This window comes from Xenopus tropicalis, chromosome 2, assembly GCF_000004195.4.
Source record: "Xenopus tropicalis strain Nigerian chromosome 2, UCB_Xtro_10.0, whole genome shotgun sequence".
In the NCBI taxonomy this organism is placed as follows: Eukaryota; Metazoa; Chordata; class Amphibia; order Anura; family Pipidae; genus Xenopus; species Xenopus tropicalis.
Window position 1 is genome coordinate 9,112,162 of NC_030678.2, and position 22,966 is coordinate 9,135,127.

The 22,966-nt window shown below is 37.4% G+C and overlaps 1 protein-coding gene across 1 annotated transcript in view; it reads left to right on the top strand.

Annotated features, from left to right (window-relative positions):
• Nucleotides 1–22,966, top strand: part of tff3.6 (trefoil factor 3, gene 6) — a 76,353-nt gene that overhangs the window by 49,452 nt on the left and 3,935 nt on the right. The window contains exons 47-61 of the mRNA XM_031896524.1: nt 623–646; nt 972–995; nt 1,336–1,365; nt 1,557–1,580; nt 1,977–2,000; nt 3,651–3,686; nt 4,287–4,310; nt 5,385–5,408; nt 5,615–5,638; nt 7,097–7,120; nt 9,014–9,037; nt 10,361–10,384; nt 11,439–11,462; nt 13,465–13,494; nt 21,719–21,868. Of these exons, the coding sequence (XP_031752384.1) occupies nt 623–646; nt 972–995; nt 1,336–1,365; nt 1,557–1,580; nt 1,977–2,000; nt 3,651–3,686; nt 4,287–4,310; nt 5,385–5,408; nt 5,615–5,638; nt 7,097–7,120; nt 9,014–9,037; nt 10,361–10,384; nt 11,439–11,462; nt 13,465–13,494; nt 21,719–21,868 (510 nt within the window). The remainder of the gene's footprint in view (nt 1–622; nt 647–971; nt 996–1,335; nt 1,366–1,556; nt 1,581–1,976; nt 2,001–3,650; nt 3,687–4,286; nt 4,311–5,384; nt 5,409–5,614; nt 5,639–7,096; nt 7,121–9,013; nt 9,038–10,360; nt 10,385–11,438; nt 11,463–13,464; nt 13,495–21,718; nt 21,869–22,966) is intronic.

Below are 22,966 nucleotides of genomic sequence, written 5' to 3' on the forward strand. Positions count from 1 at the left end.
TTTAAAAATTTCTTGTCGCTATTTTAGGTGCTGCTCCAGCACCAGCACCAGCAGAAGGTAAGTGCTCAATTCATTAGGCTGACATCTTCTTTTTTATATATTAAAAAAAGATACTCATTTAATTTGGACAATTTTTTAGACAATCAGACAAAACAGATATTGTAGATATTGCATATATTCTCTATATGACTTTTAATTTGAAATAAATAATTAAATATTTCTTCCTATCATTTTAGGGGCTGCACCAGCGCCAGCAGAAGGTAAGTGCTCGATTCATTAGATAACTGTTTTTATGTTGCACCTTAATCAGAGTTAATATTGTATTTTTAAAAAATTTGGTAAAATGTGAATGCGAAACAAATTTTGACACTAATTTTTTTAGACAATATATTTTTGGGGGGGATATTATAAAAGAGACTTTAAATTTTAAGCAAAAAGTTTATCATTTTTGGGGCTGCACCCGCAACAGCAGAAGGTAAGTGCTTCATTTATTAGAATTAGAATATTGGTAATATGTGAATGTGAAACATATTTTGACACTGCTATTTTTAGACAATAATTTATTTATTTTTGGAAATTGTAAAAATAATTTGCATTTTAAGCATAAAAGTGATCATTTTAGGGGCTGCGCCAGCACCAGCAGAAGGTCAGTGTCTGATTCATTAGATAACTTCTTTTAAGGTAGATTCTTAATCAGTGTTAATGTTATGTTTTTACAAATATTTTTAAAATGTGAATGTGATACATGTGTTTTTTGGGGGGGTTGGAAATTGTTAAATTACTTTCAATTTTAAGCTTAAAAAAAGGGTAAAATAGAAGTAACATTAAACTGGGAAACTTAATCAGTGGTAAATTTGTAGATTGCCAAAATGATTATTTTTTAGATAATCGTACAAATAAGATATTATAGAGTCGTCTTTATGACTTTCATTTTAAATAAATCATTCAATAATTTCCTGTCCCTATTTTAGGTGCTGCTCCAGCACCAGCAGAAGGTAAGTGCTCAATTCATTAGGCTGACATCCTTTTATATATATATCAAAAAAAGATACTCATTTTATTTGGATCGACATTTCAGTCCTCACCCGAGACCTTTATCAAGATACCATATATATATATATATATATACATACACACAAGGTAAGTAAAAGAGGTTATAGTAGAAGTAACATTAAACCATTTTCTTTATCAGTAGTGAAGCTTGAGATTGGCAAAATTACATTTCTAACAATTTTTTAGACAATCAGACAAAACATATATTGCAGATATTATTGAATTCTCTATATGACTTTCAATGTGAAATAAATCATTAAATATTTCTTCCTATCATTTTAGGGGCTGCACCGGCACCAGCGCCAGCAGAAGGTAAGTGCTTGATTCATTGGATAACTGTTTTTATGTTGCATCGTAATCAGAGTTAATGTTTTATTTTTAAACATTTTGGTAAAATGTGAATGCAAAACAAATTTTGACACTAATTTTTTTTAGACAATATATTTTTGGGGGGAAATTATAAAAAAGAATTTAAATTTTAAGCAAAAAGTTTATCACTTTAGGGGCTGCACCCGCACCAGCAGAAGGTAAGTACTTAATAGAATATTTTTAATATGTGAAACATATTTTGACACTGCCATTTTTAGGCAATAATTTATTTTTGGAAATTGTAAAAATACTTTACATTTTAAGTATAAAAGTGATCATTTTAGGGGCTGCGCCAGCAGAAGGTCAGTGTCCGATTCATTAGATAACTTTTTTAAAAGGGGAACTGTCACGAAAAATGTTTTTATAATTGAAAATATAAAGTCTAGACAAACATTTTGACAATTTATAGTTTTTAAAAGTTTTGCACAAGTTATGGCTAATTATTAAAGCAGCCTCCCATCCCCTACCATCCAGAATCTCTGGCTTCCTGGTCTGTTATTGTTTTCTCTATGATTTAAAGAAATCATGAAATAATGTTCTGTCTATAATTTTAGGTGCTGCACCAGCACCAGCAGAAGGTATGAGCATGTTCTGAATTGCATTGAAAAAAAAAATTGTAATTCAACTGCATTGTGTTTGTTTTCAATATCCAGCATTTTTGGGCCATTTTATGGTAAAAAGCTCGATAGCAACAGAAATATTCTTGTTTCATTCATTTTTACAAATATTATTTTTTAAAAATTGAAAATTAAAATTGCTTACATTTTTAAACCACAACTGCATTCACTTCCAGATTTTGGTTGTTTTCAATATTTTTCCAATATATTTTGCAATATATACGCACACACTCTGCATCACAAAAAAAAAGAAAAGATGGGCACAGCAGTGCAAAATATAAGGATTTAGGGGAAAACATGCACAAACAACCATTTGCTTAAAAAATGCTCTGCGTAAACTTTAAAGATGACCCCCCATTATCTACTAAACTTGATGTCCAATGCAGTGTGTGCAGTCCCAACTCGGTCATTGAAAACAGTCACCATTTTTATCAGAATAGCATTTTTTAGTCATTAGTAGTGAAATGTATAGTGTGGATAATGTGCCCCCAACTACACAAGACCCCAGGTCAAATTTTTTTATACAGGTCAAGTAACTCTGAGGTGACTTCAAAGAAGGTGGATACAGATGCAGCCAGCAAGTATTCACATTTTGTCTCACTATGTCCAGACACCATTTTTGAGTGTTAAATCCTACTTCTAAATGGTGCTAGAGAGCCAACAAAACACAATAGAAAACACGATAGATCATGTGCCACCTGGTGGCAAATTTTGGTATTTATTTTCCCTTGTGTTAACTGGAGAAGACATAACACAACTTGGCTGCATCTGTAAGTAAACAAGTGGTGTGGAAGTCAGTGGACTGACTGATGGGCGGATGTATGAAAGAGGCAGTGTGGTTGGGGTAAATGCTACAAATGATATGCACTATGTTTGCATCAGCACACACTGTTTATAAGAACATAATTTACACTTTGGTCCTATAACAAAATTATATGGTAATATGCTCCCATCAATTAGATGGTATTAATACCTTTATTGTGATTTCTTGTGTCATTTTCCCAAACATTTTATCCTTTCATAGGAAATGATGTAAGATCTGTGCTGGTGTTGAAATATCAGTGCTGAATCTGAGCATGAAATTTACTATACAATATACAGACAGAATAAAATGTAACATTAAAGTGGTATCTTAGCCAGTGGTGAATATATACAGTAGTTCAGTAAGATCTGCAAGTAGTGATGGGCAAAATGTTTCACCAGGCATGGATTCGCTGTGAATTTCGGCGTTTTGCCATTGGCGGATTGTTTCGCGAAACAGATGAAAACATTGTTGCTGGCATCAAAAGAATAGTCTCGCGTCAAAATAAATAGTTGTGGGTGGCAAAAGAATAGTCTCGCATCAAAATAAATAGTTGTGGGTGGTAAAAGAATAGTCACACGTTGAAAAAATAATCGCACGTCAAAAGAATAGTCGCGGGCGACATTTTTTTGACACGCTACATTTTCGACGTTTTGCAAATTTTTCGACGTTTATTCGCAAATTTTTCAGTGAAGTCAAATGAGACAGATTCGTTCATCACTATCTGCAAGCCTTGACTGTATTTTGATAATTGTTTTTTCACCAATCAAACAATTTTAAGTGAATACATTTTCTGTTTATTATTTTAGGTGCTGCACCGGCACCGGCACCAGCACCAGCAGAGGGTGAGTGTAGAAGTGCAGAACTTCTGGGCCTATGTTCTAGTTCTAGAATTGCATCTCTGTTATCTTTATCAGTAATGATGGGCGAAAGAATTTGGCAGGCATGTATTTACGTATTATTTTAACAAAACAGGTGACAAAATTCTCTGTGGTAAAATTTGGCGCATGAAAAAAAATTGGCATCTGAGTAAAAAATTATGAGTGTAAAAAAAATGTCGCACATGGGTTGGTTTTTCTGCTGTTTTACAGATTTTTGCCGTTTCGTAAATCTTTTCAAAGATTCGCACATTTTTCAGACAGATTTGCTCATCACTATTTATCAGTAACCAAATATTTTTTGAAAAGGACAATATTGCTATTTTGGGGGACCAAAAATTAAATATATTATATACATATATACGTGTGTATGGATTTAGTTTATGCTTTAGAGTACTCAGCATATCTTAAGATCTTAAGTATATTCCAAAAGTAGCAAATTTTCTTGAATATTTCTAAAATATAATTGCAACAAATCAAGATAGGATTTTTTTTTACTGAATTTTATAGACAATCTCTATTTGACTTTTTATTTTAAATGAATACATTTTCTGTTTATCATTGTAGGCACAGCACCGGCACCGGCAGAAGGTAAGTACTCAATTTATTAGATAACTATAAAAATGTTTTTGTTTTTTTACAACAGGAGACCTGTTACTCTGGATAAGATTATCTCCACTGACACCTAGCCCTATTTGTAAATAATTTAAATATTACTGGTATTTACTACTGATGAGCGAATCTATCCCGTTTGGCTTCGCCATAAAATTCCCGAAAAAGGCAAGAAAATTCGCAAAACGCCGAAAAATATGCAAAATGCATTTGTTGTGCAATTTTTTTTGCAACGCATGTCTTTTATGTCTCCCACAGCTATTTTTTTGTCGCCCGCATATATCTTTTTGTCGCCCGCACTTTTTGACGTGACCGCGCCTTTTTTTGACGCAACTGCGCCCGATTTGACGCGCAACAAAAAGATTTCCGTGCAATTAATTTTTCCCCAGCAAATTTTCACTGAAGTTTGCAAAACAATTCACCAATGGCGAAATGTAAAAATTCAATGCAAATCCATGCCTGGCAAAAAATTCACTCATCACTAGTATTTACATTAATATTATAAAAGGACATTTTCCCTAGGCCCCAATTATTATTTAAGAATGCAGAAAGTTCCACTTTCTATTATAGTTTGGAAATATTCAACCACATTGGTTAAAAAGAGATGCAAAATATCTATGTTATAAAGATTGGCCTGTGTTTTATCATTTTCCCCATGTGTAACCAGCCTGGCTTCCAGTACACATGCTCCAGTCAGCAATTGGGAGCCAGGGCCCAGAACCAATGCAGGTACAGGGACGAAGGGTTTCTTTTGGATTTGACTTGGTATGGTTGGGGGGGTTGGTCTATGCAGGATTCCTATGATTTGATGTTTGATGAGGTATCTGTGGGGCAACAACGTTATAGGGACCTCAGAACTGATATCCCTGAGATCCTGTTTAGGTGCTGATTGGTTGACTTGAGTAAACAATCCAAGTAGCTGAGCATGGAACCATTTTTTGTTGTAATCTTATCGTGTCATTTTGGTTATGTTTTTTTTAATCAAATGTAGTAGCAGACATATAATTATAATCCTTTCAAAGACTTATCTTTACTGCCTGCTTAATATTTTAGGTGGGGCTCCTGCACCAGCAGAAGGTAACAGGGCATCTTGTTTTTTTCAATAAAGCGGTCAAACATCTGGGAAGTTTTTTCATATAGTAGATCTGAAGTCCCTTTTTGTCCATTAGAAATGATTTCCAGTTAAAGTAAAAAATTTAAATGTTTAGATGTTTATCACATGTAATTACTAAGTTAAGATTTTAATTTATCCATAAGTAATATTTATGTGCTTATTATTTTAGGTGGGGCTCCTGCGCCAGCAGAAGGTAACATGACATCTTATAATTTTCAAAAAGGCAGTGAAAGGGCTGGGAGTAGTGATGAGCGAATCTGTCCCAATGACAAATTTTTGCTAATTTTATGGCAAAGCGAAACGGCGAAAAAATTGTGAAACGCATTTGTCACACGATTTTTTTTGTCGCCCGCATCTTTTTTGTCTTCCGCGTCTATTTTCTGTCGGCCACGTTTTTTTTTTTGTCAACTGCACTTTTTTGACGCAACCGTGCCCAATTTTGACACGACCACGCCCTTTTTTGACGTGACCACGCCCTGTTTGACCCACCTGCACCCAAATAGATGCGACCCATTTTGATGCGCAACAAGAAAAAATTTGCAACGAATTTTCCCGCTGCAAATTTTCATGGAAGTTTTGCAAAACAACTCGCCCATGGCGAAATGCGGAAATTCGCTGTGAATCCATGCCTGGTGAAAAAATTAGCTCATCACTAGCTGGGAGTACTTAGAGTTATATTGCATCAATTAGAAATCTGTATAATTTTAAAAATAGTAATAATTGTTATTTTTTGATCCAGTTATTATGTGTATGGTTTTAAGCAGGGTTACACAATTAGTACTGGTTGTTATTTGCTTGGAATCTTTACTGGGGGAATAAATCCAATTTAGCATTTGGGGCTGATCATCAAATAAAAATGGGTAAACCTGAAAGATTCCCAGCCTGACTGTCTGAAGAATTTTCCAAACAGTATCCCCAAATACATTCTACCCTGAGTCACTATACACTGAAATCCCTGAAAGAAACATCTTTTTCACACAAATTCAGTAAAAAAAACACATGCACCTCAACTTGGGATTGATTTGATAATTTTTTTGCAAACCTTTGATTAGTTATTAGGAATAATGGGACCTTTGCAATGACATAACAGTTTCAAAACCAAAATGGAGATCTACACGTCGCAATTTTTATAAATCAAGAATCTCAAAAAATAATACTATGTAAAGCCAATGACAAAAAACATCCCTTTTAAAGCTTTTTTTTTAGTTACTATAAAGATGAATACTTAAGGTTCCCATACACGTTAAGATCCGCTCGCTTGGCGAGGTTGCCAAGTGAGCGGATCTCCTCCCGATATCCCCACCTACGGGTGGGTAATATCGGGAAAACAATCAAATTCTAATGGCAGCAATGGCACAGTCGGTTCAGGGACCGCATCAACTAGCCGATTCGGTCCCCAATCCGACTAAATCTTTTTTACCTGCCCGATCAATATCTGGCCAATTTCAGGCCAGATGTCAGTCGGGTATGGCAGTCATTTCTGCCCCTATATGGGCTGATATCAGTCCAAGGGACCGATATCGGCAGCTACAATTGGCCCGTGTATGGCCACCTTTAGAACCATGCAGATATTTACATTTTTTGACAATAATAAGGTCAAGTTCATACAAATTTTCTATTAAGTCTAAGATATGTCTTCTTATGATTTAAGGTGGGGCACCAGCTCCAGCAGAAGGTATGCTCATGTTTCATTATCTTCTTAAGAACAGTCAAGAACTCATGGGCTTATTTTCTCATTTATAGAATGGCAGCTATTTTGGGGGTCTAGTACCAAAAAGGGACTAAAAATTATATTATGCTATGGTTAGGTGAGAAAAGAACTGATGTAAATATATTAAGTGATGAGTGAATCTGTTGAAACTCCAGGGAAAAATCTGCGAAACGCGTTTGATGCACAAGACTGCTCCTATTTTGTTACGGCCACTCCCATTTTGACACAATTTTTTTTGACGTGCGACAAATTTTTCTGCGGCAAATTTTTCCCTGAGGTTTCACAAAACAAAATGGCGAAATGAAGAAATTCGCTGCAAATTCATGCCTGGAGAAAAAATTAGCTCATCACTAGGGATGTAGCGAACCTCACAAAAAAAGTTTGCGAACCCGTTTGCGAACTTCCGCCAAAAAGTGCGAACTTTTGCGAACTTTGCGGACCCCATAGACTTCAATGGGAAGGCGAACTTTAAAACCTAGAAAAGTCATTTCTGGCCAGAAAAATAATTTTAAAGTTGTTTAAAGGGTGCCACAACCTGGACAGGGGCATGCAGGAGGGGGATCAAGGGCAAAAACTTCTCTGAAAAATACGTTGTTGACACAGCTTTGCGTTTTGTGCTGTAAAGGGCAGAAATCACACTACATTTCTAAACTTGTGTAATAAACTGCTTTAAAACGTCCGGCGTCTACATGCCAATCAAGTCGTGTAAAGGTTACAGCCGGTTCACACGCAAAGACAAAACGCCGCAGTAGTGGATACGGAATATATTATTGCTGGTGGAAAAACATCGCTCAGGTGATTTTATTGCAATGCAATGTCACTACTATGTGTAACGTGTTTGGTGCACTACTATGAATAACAGCAAACAGCACTGGACACGTTAAAGAACAGTAACTTAAATTTAAAAAATAAATAAATAAATAATAAAAAAAAAGTGATCTCTGGTTGGTGCTGGGGGTGAACTACTAGGAGCAGCACACCAGTCCCCAACACAGCTAGACTAATAGCACTCGGCTCTATAAATTACAGTAGCAAAGTAAAAAAACACAAATAAAAAAAAAATGATGTGAATGTGTGGTTGGTGCTTAGTGCACTACTATGAGCAGCACACCTGTCTCCAACACACACAGACGGAGCTGCAGTACACAATGAAAAGAAGAGTAACAGTAATCAGAAAATAAAAGCAGTCCTTACAAGGACTATTGGGTTACAGCAGATGAGATCAGCAGGACAGCTGTCCCCAGCAGCTACATACAGAGCAGTAGAAAGTAGATTACTAGCCAGCAAAGCTACCTAAACTGTCCCTCAAACCCCTGCACAGCTCTCTCCCTATGCTAACTCATTAAGCACACACAGGCAGAATGTAAAATGGCTGCTGGGCTTCGGTTTATATATGGAAGGGAGTGGTCCGGGGGTGGTCCAGGAGGGAGAGCTGCCTTATTGGCTGCCATGTATCTGCTGGCTCTGGGGTGAGAGGTCAAAATATGGCTCCAGCTAAGGTGAACCCAAAGTTGCGAACTTCGCTAAAAGTTCGCGAACTTACGAACACCCGATTTTCGTGAGAATTAGTTCTCCGGCGAACAGTTCGCTACATCTCTACTCATCACTAAATATATTATCTTTGCTACAAGATTTTGTCATGTTTTGAGTACACAACATTTCTGAAATTAGTTAGCAGCTTTCATTTTTCATTTTTTTTTGTAAATTCATTGAACAATCAATATTAAATTTAATGGAGCAAAATTTTCCTCTCAAGTATATTTATGTAATTAGGCTCTGAATTAAAATAAGAGTAGTTCATTATTCCTACAAATACTTTGTACGGATTTAATACATTGACTGATTTTTTATTTTTAGGTGGGGCCCCTGCACCAGCAGAAGGTAAAATCTAAGTACATCTATGTACAGCTCTCAGACGGTTGCATTCATACAGTATTATTCTCTGGTGTGATCAGATCTCTGTTTGGAAATACACATTATTTGCACTATTTTGTAACAGTATGTTGCCTATTCCTAAGGGTATGTAGCAGTATTACTATTTTACCACATATAGATTGTTATTAGTGATGCTGGTTTTGCTTATTTATAATCAGCCATAATGTTTCTGGTCCAGTCAGAGGGATGTTAAGTGCCTGTGTGTGCCCTATTCTGCCTGCCCTACCTTGCTATGTCTGCCATACTCTGCCTGCCCTATGCTACCTGTGTGTGCCATACTCTGCCTGCCCTATGCTGCCTGTGTGTGCCATACTCTGCCTGCCCTATGCTGCCTGTGTGTGCCATACTCTGCCTGCCCTACCTTGCTGTGTGTGCCATACTCTGCCTGCCCTATGCTGCTTGTGTGTGACATACTCTGCCTGTCCTATGCTGCCTATGTGTGCCATACTCTGCCTGCCCTATGCTGCCTGTGTGTGCCATACTCTGCCTGTGTGTGCCATACTCTGCCTGCCCTACCTTGCTTTGTGTGCCATACTCTGCTTGCCCTATGCTGCCTATGGGAGGTAAACCGGGTGGAGTTTTTTGGGGGTAGTTTATTAGCATTTGGAAAATGTTGTTAGGGGGTCCCTAAGGTGTGTAATTATGCTCTGGGGGTTGATGTGCTATCCACAGGGTAGGAGGAAACATATGGAGTTAAGGGCATGGCTTATTTTGACTTAAACTTCTTGAGTGATGGGGGACAACCCTGCAGTGAGCAACATTTGTTTTTTTTTGTGTGCTACCACAATTAATGTGGGTATGGTCGTAAAACTTCTTGTTATAATGCTTTGAAATGGGTGTGGTTTAAAAAAAGGATGTGGTCAAAGTGGACTTCCATTATCAGCCCTCCACCAGAAAAATTCCAGCCCCTGGTACTACAGAAGTTAGACAGCACTGATATAGCATATCACCTGGTAGGGAAATATTCTCATTTTTTTTTCCACTTTGCCAAACAGAAATTTTTCATTTAGAAGTCTTGATCTGAAGTAACATCAGTGCTAAAATTGAGTGTGATGTTCTTTCATTTAGACAAAATGAATAAAACAGGGAAACTCAAGTAATATTAAAGTAGTATCTTAATGAAAGGTAAAGTTGTAATTTTTAAGAAATTACTAAAATCTGGAAGCCTTGACTGTATTTTTTGATACAATCTGATAAAACTTTTAAAATATAGTGGTATTTGCTGTCTGAATATCTGTCAATGAATTCATTTTCTGTTTCTCATTTTAGGTGCGGCTCCAGCACCAGCAGAAGGTGAGTGCCCACTGGTACCTACCCCTATTGTGAGAAAATATAAATATTAGAGATAGTCACATGCATTTTTTCATATCTTAATTACACAATTAAGAAATATTTTATGAAGAAACTTCCAGGTTGCGTCAGAGAAAACAGAATAATTTTTGAGTTGGTCTTAATCGATATCGATTAAAATAAGATTCATGCGAGATCCAAACACATCAGGGTTGATTCACTAAAGTGCGATAACACATATCGCAAGCTTTTAAAATTGAGGCAAAAAAAACCGTGCGATTCGCTAAAGTATTATCGCGTGCGTTAAATTTCGCGCTACCGTAATGCGTTAATTTGTGCCCAGAAATAACACTAACGCATGATTCACAAACACTTAGACGTGCTAAATATCGCATTAGTCTGTGCGAAAATTAACCCCTTCTTGGGGCAGTTGGTAATTATAGAAAAGTACAGTTAATGAGCTTTTGGCAACACAATATGGACTTTGCAGTGGGATTTATTCAGTCTGTGTTGGCCCCAGAGTGATGCAGCCGCCAGTTTGCAGGGAAATGGGCATTTTCAGAACAGTCGTTTTACGAAAGTAATGGCGTGTATGGCTAATATGGTGTGCGTTTTTTCGCACGCGGCGACTATTTGTGCGCGATGCATTAATTAGCGCGCATTCCGTCAAATACCGCACGAAAATAGTCTTCGCGACTTAAATAACGCAAACAGCATCACGTCTAAATTAGTGCAAGTATGCTTTTAGTGAATCATGCATTAAGATGCGAAAAATTAGACGCAATAAAAAATTTTTACGTACGCTATAACTAACACATGTTTTAATGCACTTTAGTGAATCGGCCCTATCTTGTTTTATGTTTTTTTCTGCACCAGCAGATGGTATCTTCTCAAATTTTTTTAAAATGTAAATATGTGAATATTACATTATAAGTTGCTGTACATGGAACCATTTAGATTAACGGCCTTTTTATCATTTTTTTATTGAATTGTAATGACTAACGAGATTTTAATCATGAATCCATATATTATCTCTATTATCTGAATATTATTTTAGGTGGAGCTCCTGCACCAGCAGAAGGTAATGTGGTTTCTTATTAATGTCTTTTTTAATTATAATCTTTTAATTATTAATGTCTTTTTTAATTACCTTTTTATTGAGTTTTAATTATATGAAGAGAAATAGAAGACAAAAAAAGGTAAAGGAAAGAGAGGAGAAAAGGAAATTATAACATTACGGAAATAACAAAGGTGATAATATGGGTATTGAAAACAGATATTGCAAAATCAGGAGTCACACCATTCTCAGGTCATATTACCTATGGTTTACTTCCCCTTAATGTGACTATCCGAAAGGGTGGCAGTTAGTGATGAGCGAATTTGTCCCGTTTCACCAATAAATAAGCAAATCTTTCAAAAGGTTGCGAAACGGTAAAAATGTTGCGTGGAAAAAAAAATTGTCGTCCGCGACTATTCTTTTTATGCGCGACTATTCTTTTGACGCCTGCGACTATTCTTGCAACAATTTTGCCCGCGCGACTATTCTTTTGACGCCTGCGACTATTCTTGCGACAATTTTTGGACGCGTGGAAAATTTTGCCGTGCCAAATTTTTTTATATGTTTTGCAAAACAATCCGCCAATGGCAAAATGCGGAAATTCGCCGCAAATCCATGCCTGGCGAAACATTTCGCCCATCACTAGTGGCAGTATTTACAACGCTATTATATCCTTCATTTTATTATGAAATTGGAAATGAAAATGTTATTTAGACTCCAGTTATGTATTTTAGTGTCCATCTATGGGGGTTACATCACTAAAACAAGGAGTTATTCGTTAGGAGCCTTTACCGGGCGGTGTAAATCCATCTTTGTCTTTGGGGCTGATTTGTCAAATTTCCTAAATCCTGATCCTAAAAAGTTCTAAGCAGCTCAATATGTTTCCTGACTATTTAAAACATTTTCTGAACAGTATTCTAAAATACACATTACCCCAAGTTGCTACAGTAAGATTTCCAAAAACATACTGGCATCTAGTGACGAGTTGTGATAGGCGAAATGTTTCGGCAGGCATGGATTCACAGCAAATTTACGCGTTTCGCCATTGGTGGATTGCTTCGCGAAACAAATGAAAAAATTTGCTGCAGAAAAAATCGCCACGTCCAAAAATTGTTGCAACAACAGTCGCACATCAAAAGAATAGTCGCAAGAATAGTCGCGGGCATAAAAAGAATAGTCACACTTCAAAAGAATTGTTGCGCAGCATTTTCGCCGTTTCGTGAATGTTTTGCCGTTTCACAAATCTTTTGAAAGATTCACAATTTTTTTGGCGAAGCGAAATGGGACAGATTCGCTGATGAGTGATGAGTGAACTTTTTCACCAGGCATGGATTTGCAGAGAATTTCCGCATTTTGCCATTGGTGAATTGTTTCGCAAAACTTCTGCGAAAATTTAGTTACACTGGGGAAAATAATGCATTGCAGGTAAAAGCTTAATTTTCTTTAAAAAGAGGAGATTCGTTTTGTTAAAGTGGAAGTTAAAGCTTGTTAACTTTTTATTTCATGTAGACATTGGTATTATGAGCCAATTTTCAGTTTTGATTTTCTTTTTGTGAAAATTGCTATAATTTGCTTTCTTCCCCCTTGAGCACTAATTTATTTAAGAAAAAACATTGTTCCATTGATTTTCGATAAAATCTAAAATTGAGAAAAGTTGTTAAAGACAATTCCTGTTCACTTTTATAGAAACTCGTTAGATTTGAGTGGATTTTTTTGGCCAGGCATGGATTTGCAGCGAATTTCTGTATTTTGCCATTGGCGAATTGTTTTGCGAAACTTCCATGAAAATTTGCAGCGGAAAAATTAGTCATAAGGAAGTTATTTTTTTGTTGCGCGTCAAATCGAGCGCATCAAAAAATTCTGTGATCGCATTAAAAAAAAAAGTCCTTGTCATCACTTGCCATAGGTTTTCTAGGGATTTTTCCCTTTTTTTTTTCTTTACTTTAATAAATCCTGACTATTTAAGGTTTTGGAAAATTCTACATTTCTTCAATCAAGAAATACATTACCTGATTTTAATTTTTAGGTGGGGCGCCTGCACCAGCACCAGCAGAAGGTAATAGTAATAATGTTTACATAAGTTATGGTTAAATAATAGTAATGTTTTTTTAAAGTAATATTTTAATTAGTGGTCAAGTCATAGGGGCACATTTACTAACCCACGAATCCGAATTGGAAAAATTCCGATTGGAAAACGAACATTTTGCGACTTTTTCGTATTTTTTTTGCGATTTTTTCGGAGCCTTTACGACTTTTCGGAAATTGTCGCGACTTTTTTGTTACCAATACGATTTGCACGAAAAAATGCGAGTTTTTCGTAGCCATTACGACTTGCGCGAAAAACGCGACTTTTTCGTAGCCATTCCGAAAGTTGCGCAAAATCTGGCGATTTTTTTCGTAGCGTTAAAACTTAAAAGCGTGACTTTTCGCGCAAGTTTCAACGCTACGAAAAAATCGCAACATTTTGCGCAACTGTCGGAATGGCTACGAAAAAGGCGCGACTTTTCGCGCAAGTTTTAACGCTACGAAAAAATCGCCAGATTTTGCGCAACATTCGGAATGGCAACGAATAAGTCGCGACAATTTTCCGAAAAATTGCAAAATACCGATCATTACAAAAAAAACGCAATTGGACGCATTCGGCCCGTTCGTGGGTTAGTAAATGTGCCCCCTAGTATTGAAAAAAAATTGGTAAAATCTGCAAACCTTGATCTATTTGCAGACACTTTAATATTGAACATATGCACATCTATCTTATCTAAAATTTGATTACCCAATTAAAATGTACTTTATGGGAATGGAAATTTCTATGTTCCATCACAGTTTTTATATGTTAATAGTTTCTAGTGATTTATCCAGGGTCAGATTGGGCTGCCGGGGCACCGGGAAAAACACCCTGTGGGCCCCAGCAGCCCAGACCCGACCCTTGCCAGGGGCTGTTCCAAGCCAGCAGTCTTCCTCCCATGATGCACTGAAGGTGATGTGCACTCTGGGGAGGGGGATGGATGGGTGGTGGGGGCCCCTGTGGGGGTGGGAGGCAGTGGGGGGTGGTGGAGGCAGCACCAGGGGCCCCTTGGGGGTTGCAGGGGCCTGTTGAGGCAGCAGCCCCGGTGGGCCCTGCACCCCCCAGTCCGACCCTGGCTTTATCTTCAATTAGTGATGAGTGAATCTGTCCTGTTTTGCTTCGCTGAAAAATTCACAAAATGGTGAAAAAGCCACAAAATGGGGAAAATGCGGTGAATTCTTATGTGACAAATTTTGTCACCCATTTTGTGAAATAATCCGCCAAAAGCGAAATGTGGAAATTCGTTGCGAATCCATGCCGCCGAATTCTTTCACCTACTATCACTATTGTTCAAGATTATGTAGTGGAGAATGGCATTATGAGCAGCATGGCTTTATGAAGGGCAGGTCATGGCAGACAAATGGGGTTGCTTTTTATGGTGAAGTTAGTAAGATAGTAGGGTAGCAGTGGATTTTAGCAAAGATTTTGATTTATATCCTATAAAATGACTGCTTTATACACTAAGGCCTGTTGGTATTAGTCATTTTGTTTGTACATGGATAGGAAACTGGCTACAGGATCATGCAGTGTGCGAATGCCAATGATACATCCTCTGCTCCTAGTGAGGTCCCACAGGGCTTTATATTGGGTCTTTACTTACTCTTTTATTTAACTTGTTTATTAATGACTTAGGGGAGGGCATTCTAGGTAATGTAACAGTGTTTGCAGATGCTACAAATCTATATAGACCGATAAATTCCATCTAGTATGTGGCATCCTTGTGAGCCCAGGAGCAGCAGGTTTGGAGGAGGGGCTGCATGACCCAGCTCAGCATCACTAGCGTGGGGATAGGCCAGTTAAGCTAAAAGGGGAGGGAGAAAAAGGTGGGAGGAGAAGGGTATATAGGAGAGGCAGTGAGGGCTGGCTGTCCACCATTTTGGGAGATAACAGCAGAGGAAAGATCCCCACCTACCCTCCCTTAGTTGGGGGTTGGTTCTATTGGGTACGGCATTGATTCTATACATCACACATGTGGCCTTGGAGGGTCAGGGGTACACGGGTTACTTAGCTAGTGTAAGAGACAGGGGGAGTAGTAGGAAAAGGACGCGTCATGGTACTTGTCACAGCTTTGGCGGGTCCTTGTTGGTCTGCCGGGGAGGAAAGCTTGTTCTGGTATGCCAGATCAGGTATAGTGGATGGTTTAACCCCTAAGGTGGGTGACCATTGGCGGACGGAATACAAATGGTGCGCTATAAAGCGCTGGATAGGTACTGAATGTGGCTAATTGGGAAAGGGGACCAGATAGGTCCCGGAGTGGCGGCGGTTATCCTCCGAGCTAGGGATTGGGTGGCTGGAGGATAGCACGGCTCAAGGTGGTTGTAGAAGGGCCGGCTGGCAAGGGGCTCGGGGTCAGTATTTCAGTTCGGTAATGTTTGCACTTGTTACATTGACGTATTGTTATATTTAAACATGTTATAAGTTTGTATTCAATTTGAACTGTTTGTATTTATAAATAAAGCTGTGGCCATTATCATTCCAACAAATGATATCGTCACTCAGTTTTTATTGGTTAGTAAGGTGAGCGAGTGTAGGTGGATGCGTGCGTCATGCAGAAAGATCTTGACAAACTTGAAATCTGGGCAGCTAAGTGTCAACTGAGATTCAATGCTAGTAAATGTAAGGTTATGCCTCTATAATGTAAATATATGCAGCCACTTATACCCTTAATGGGACTGCACTAGGCAAATCCATAATGGAGAAGGAGCTTGGAGTCCTTGTAGATAATAAACTTGGCTGTAGCAAGCAATGCCAGGCAGCAGCTGCAAGGGCAAACAGGGGTTTGAGCTGTATTAAATGGGGTATAGATTCACGGGAGGAGGGGGTTATTCTTCCCCTTTACAGAGCGCTGGTAAGGCCCCATCTAGAATATGCTGTTCAGTTTTGGTCTCCAGTGCTCAAACGGGACATTACTGAGTTAGAGAGGGTCCAGAGAGGGGCAACTAAGCTGGTAAAGGGTATAAAGATTTAGGTTATGAGGAAAGACTGACTGGGGGATATGATAACAGTGCAAACATATAAGGCGACAAGGCAATAAACTATCTGATGCTTTATTTATCAGCAGGTCCTTCCATCAGACCCAAGAGCAGCCAATCAGATTAGTAGAAAGGACGTTCTTAATATTCTCGTGTTTTTTATACAAAGCCCATTAAGACAAATTGAAGAGGCCCCGACAATATGTTTCACCATCTTTTGCTGTGTATGAGAACCATGCAGGATTTATGATAGTATTGGAGCCATTTGCATCTTTGAACATTCTATGTATAATGTTTTCTATTTAAATGCAGTGACCTGTATGAGATATAAAAACTATTTATTTCAATGCACGACTATTTATTTTGATGCCGCGACTATTTATTTCAATGCACGACTATTTATTTTGATGCCGTGACTATTTATTTCAATGCACGACTATTTATTTTGATGCGGTGACTATTTATTTCAATGCACGACTATTTATTTTGATGCCGCGACTATTTATTTCAATGCACGACTATTTATTTTGATGCCATGACTATTTATTTCAATGCACGACTATTTATTTTGATGCCTTGACTATTTATTTCAATGCACGACTATTTATTTTGATGCCGCGACTATTTATTTCAATGCACGACTATTTATTTTGATGCCGCGACTATTTATTTCAATGCACGACTATTTATTTTGATGCCATGACTATTTATTTCAATGCACGACTATTTATTTTGATGCCATGACTATTTATTTCAATGCACGACTATTTATTTTGATGCCATGACTATTTATTTCAATGCACGACTATTTATTTTGATGCCATGACTATTTATTTCAATGCACGACTATTTATTTTGATGCCATGACTATTTATTTCAATGCACGACTATTTATTTTGATGCCGCGACTATTTATTTCAATGCACGACTATTTATTTTGATGCCATGACTATTTATTTCAATGCACGACTATTTATTTTGATGCCGCGACTATTTATTTCAATGCACAACTATTTATTTTGATGCCATGACTATTTATTTCAATGCACGACTATTTATTTTGACGCCGCGACTATTTATTTCAATGCACAACTATTTATTTTGACGCCGCGACTATTTATTTCAATGCACGACTATTTATTTTGACGCCGTGACTATTTATTTCAATGCACGACTATTTATTTTGACGCCGTGACTATTTATTTCAATGCACGACTATTTATTTTGATGCCGTGACTATTTATTTCAATGCACGACTATTTATTTTGATGCCGTGACTATTTATTTCAATGCACGACTATTTATTTTGACGCCGTGACTATTTATTTCAATGCACGACTATTTATTTTGACGCCGTGACTATTTATTTCAATGCACGACTATTTATTTTGATGCCGTGACTATTTATTTCAATGCACGACTATTTATTTTGATGCCATGACTATTTATTTCAATGCACGACTATTTATTTTGATGCCTTGACTATTTATTTCAATGCACGACTATTTATTTTGACGCCGCGACTATTTATTTCAATGCACGACTATTTATTTTGACGCCGCGACTATTTATTTCAATGCACGACTATTTATTTTGACGCCGCGACTATTTATTTCAATGCACGACTATTTATTTTGACGCCGCGACTATTTATTTCAATGCACGACTATTTATTTTGACGCCGTGACTATTTATTTCAATGCACGACTATTTATTTTGACGCCGTGACTATTTATTTCAATGCACGACTATTTATTTTGATGCCGTGACTATTTATTTCAATGCACGACTATTTATTTTGATGCCATGACTATTTATTTCAATGCACGACTATTTATTTTGATGCCTTGACTATTTATTTCAATGCACGACTATTTATTTTGACGCCGCGACTATTTATTTCAATGCACGACTATTTATTTTGACGCCGCGACTATTTATTTCAATGCACGACTATTTATTTTGACGCCGCGACTATTTATTTCAATGCACGACTATTTATTTTGACGCCGCGACTATTTATTTCAATGCACGACTATTTATTTTGACGCCGCGACTATTTATTTCAATGCACGACTATTTATTTTGATGCCACGACTATTTATTTTGACACCCACGACTATTCTTTTGACGTGCGACTATTTATTTTGACACCCACGACTATTTTTTTGACGCGCGACTATTTATTTTGACACCCACGACTATTTTTTTGACACACGACTATTTATTTTGACGCCCACGACTATTTTTTTGACACACGAGTATTTATTTTGACACCCACGACTATTTTTTTGACACGCAACTATTTATTTTGACGCTGCGACTATTCTTTTGACGCCGCAACTATTTATTTTGACGCTGCGACTATTTTTTGACCCCCGCGACTATTTATTTTGATGTGCGACTATTTATTTTGATGCCAGGACTATTTATTTCAATGCACGACTATTTATTTTGACGCGCGACTATTTATTTTGACGCCCACAACTATTTTTTTGACGCACAACTATTTATTTTATCGCTGCCACTATTTATTTTGACACGCGATTATTTATTTTGACGCCCACGACTATTTTTTGACGCGCAACTATTTATTTTATCACTGCGACTATTTATTTTGACGCCCGCGACTATTTATTTTGACGTGCGACTATTCTTTTAATGCCTACAACAATTTTTGGATGCGCGGCAAATTTTTTCATCCGTTTCGCGAAACAATCCGCCAATGGCGAAACACGGAAATTCGCCATGAATCCATGCCTGGTGAAACATTTTGCCTATCACTATAAATTTATAGTCAAACAGGATCAGTAGATACATTATTACGAACATACTGTAAAAGGAAGGTGGGATTGTTTGTTGGGGGCAATAGTGCGGCACTTTCATCATCTAGTGATGAGCGAATCTGTCCCGTTTTGCTTCACTAAAAAATTAGCAAAATGGCTAAATATTTGCTTAACACGGGTACTGTTCAACTTTTTTTTACACGTCTGCACCCTTTTCTATGTGACCGTGTCTTTTTGATGCGATCGCTAGTGATGAGCAAAATATTTTGCCAGGCATGGATTTGCACCGAATATCTGCGTTTCACCATTGGTGGGTTTTTTTTTTTGGTGAAACAGCCACAAAAACTTGTCGAGGAAAAATTTGTTGTGAAACAAAAAATGGTCACCCATGTCAACAAAAATGTATTTTTGACATGCACAACAGTTTTCTGTGTTACGCACATTTTTTGACGTTTCGGGAATCCTTTTAAAGATTTGCACATTTTTCAGCGAAGCTAAATGGGACAGATTCGCTCATCAGTAGAGGCTGTGCTTTTTTTTCGATGCGACTGCAAATTTTTTGCGGCAAAATTTTGCAGAAGTTTCGCAAAACAATTTGCCAATGGCAAAATGTGGAATTTTGCTGCGAATCCATTCCTGCCAAAAAAATTCATTCATCACTAGTAAAAGTTTGTTCTAATGTGCAGTAGGGAGAAGGGGCTCCAGGGCTACCCTCTTGAACCGACAGATTTAGGGCAGACCAATAGCTAATCATCCCTGTTTGTTGAAAATAGAATTTTTTTTTTATCAAGTAGGTAAAATTGCTTATAGTTATAAAAAAACATAATATATTATATGGCATCATATATTATACAACAACAAATACAAAATTAATGGAGCTTATAGGGGACCTTAAGCCATAAAATAAATAGATAGTAAACGTACTAAACATACGTCATTCACCACCTTTTACATTGATTTTCTATTTTCAGAGGTTTCTGAGATACTAGACGTTCTAGGCTACTAATATCGGGCTTTTGCTCAGTAAAACTAGCAGCAGATTTTATTTTTTTAATGCAAAAACTTTAGGATTGGTTAATAAATCAGCCCCATACTCCAGCGGCAGAGAAAGATGGAACTTTCCCAGAGACCATGGTGTTTACAATGAAGCTTTCTATATCTGTTGCAAATGTAACTTTACATTTTGGTTTATGTTATAAAAAGGGCCTATGGTTATTCAGTAGAGAAATACTGACATCTTGTGGTTGCTTTAGGGTAATACAATTTATTCCAATTTTTAAAAAATAGTAAATATTTTTAACTTGCCTCTATTAAAGGTCAATTTGCTGCAGGTTTCTAATTATGGATAGTTTCCTTGGCACTATTGTACTGACTTTGCTTTGTACCTTCCTTAATAGATATTGTACTAAGTACAATTCAGGCATGGATTTGCGCCGAATATCTGCGTTTTGCCATTGGTGTTTTCTTCTTGGCGAAATGGCCACAAAAATTTGTTGCGATACAAAAAATTGTCGCCTGTATCAACAAAAATTTATCTTGGACACGTACAACAGTTTTCTGCATTACGCTAATTTTTTGCCGTTTCGTGAATCTTTTTAATGCTTTGCACATTTTTCAGCGAAGCAAAATGGGACAGATTCACTCATCAGTAGAGGCTATGTGGAATTTTGCTGCAAATTCATTCCTGCCAAAAAAATTCACTAGTGAAAGTTTGTTCTAATGTGCAGTAGGGAGGAGGGGGTCCTGAGCCAGCGCCGGAATGTAAGTGCATCTCTTGAACCGACAGATTTATGGGCAGACCAATAGCTAATCATCCCTGTTTGTTGAAAATAGAATTTATTTTTTTTATCAAGTAGGTAAAATTGCTTATAGTTATAAAAAAATAATATATTATATGGCATCATATATTATATAACAACAAATACAAAATGAATGGAGCTTATAGGGGACCTTTGGCCATAAAATAAATAGACTTAACATACATCATTCACCACCTTTTACATTTACATCGATTTTCTATTTTCAGAGGTTTCTGAGATACTAGACGTTCTAGGCTACTAACATCGGGCTTTTGCTCAGTAACACTAGCAGCAGATTTTATCTTTTTAATGCAAAAAATGTAGGATTGGTTAATTAATCAGCCCCATACTCCAGCGGCAGAGAAAGATGGAACTTTCCCAGAGACCATGGGAAATGAAGCTTTCTATATCTGTTGCATATTTAACTTTTCATTCTGGTTTACTTTTATAATAAGGCACTCTATTTAGTAGAGAAATACTGACATCTCATGGTTGCTTTAGGGTAATACAAGTTATTAAAATTTAAAAAAAAAGGGGGGGGGGAGGCGACCAACGGGTGCGGCCTCAGGACACCTGCAACACAAATCTGGCGCTGTCTGCAGGGAAATATAAAGGGTGCATTTGTTCTTTAATACATTTTTGTGCTTTGTTATTGCAGCTGGTGCAGCAGCAGAAGATTGCAAGGGGAATCCGCTTAAGAGAAGAGACTGCGGACATGCAGGAGTTACAGAAGAACAATGCAAATCTAAGGGATGCTGCTATGATGCCAGTATTGTAGGGGTTAAATGGTGCTTCTTCCCTCGCACAGGTACTTACGATTATCCAGATTATCCAATAAATATGCATTTAGATTTCAATGAAAATGGGCCCCTGACTGGTATAATGTTAAGCTGCCTGCCATGATTCATTCAGCAACCCGGGAAACCTTACTACCTGTTTCTTAACAATATTCCGGCCTTCCTATAATTGTATCTTTTAGCTCTATTGGAGCCAAGTGTCATTATTACCAGCCAGGCCAACCAGTCAAGTGGCAAAACCATTGGTCAAAACATCCACAGCTTTATTGTCGTGTATGAATTACACAAACTTAGGGGCTGATTTACTAACCCACGAATTCGAATCCGAATTGGAAAAATTCCGATTGGAAAACGAACATTTTGCGACTTTTTCGTATTTTTTGCGATTTTTTTCGGCGCCTTTACGACTTTTCGGAAATTATCGCGACTTTTTCGTTACCAATACGATTTGCGCGAAAAAAACGCGAGTTTTTCGTAGCCATTCCGAAAGTTGCGATTTTTTTCGTAGCGTTAAAACTTGCGCGAAAAGTTGCGCTTTTTTCGTAGCGTTAAAACTTAAAAGGCGCGACGCTTTGCGCAAGTTTTAACACTACGAAAAAATCGCAGCTTTTTGCGCAAGTTTTAACGCTACAAAAAAATCGCAACTTTCGGAATGGCTACGAAAAAGTCGCGTTTTTCCGCAAAAATCGTATTGGTAACGAAAAAGTCGCGATAATTTTCCGAAAAAATCGCAAAATACCGATCATTACGAAAAAAACGCAATCGGACGCATTCGGCCCGTTCGTGAGTAAGTAAATGGGCCCCTTAGAGTCATTTATATAACTCCCAACATGACAATATTGCTACACACAGAGCTGTTTGCCAACTAAATGGCCCTGACAAGGCCAGCGTCAAATTTGTAGCCCTCTATTTCACCCCTTTACACTTACCCTTTACCTTTTCTCCTTGTCGAACACACACGGCAACATTTTGTGGATAGAAAAGGCCGCAGCCCGTTTATTTGCAACAGTATAGCATTTTCATTATTCCACACAACCCTATTTAACAATAACATATTAATGTAATTAAATAACATATCTTAATCTCTTGATAACAGAATAACAATGAGC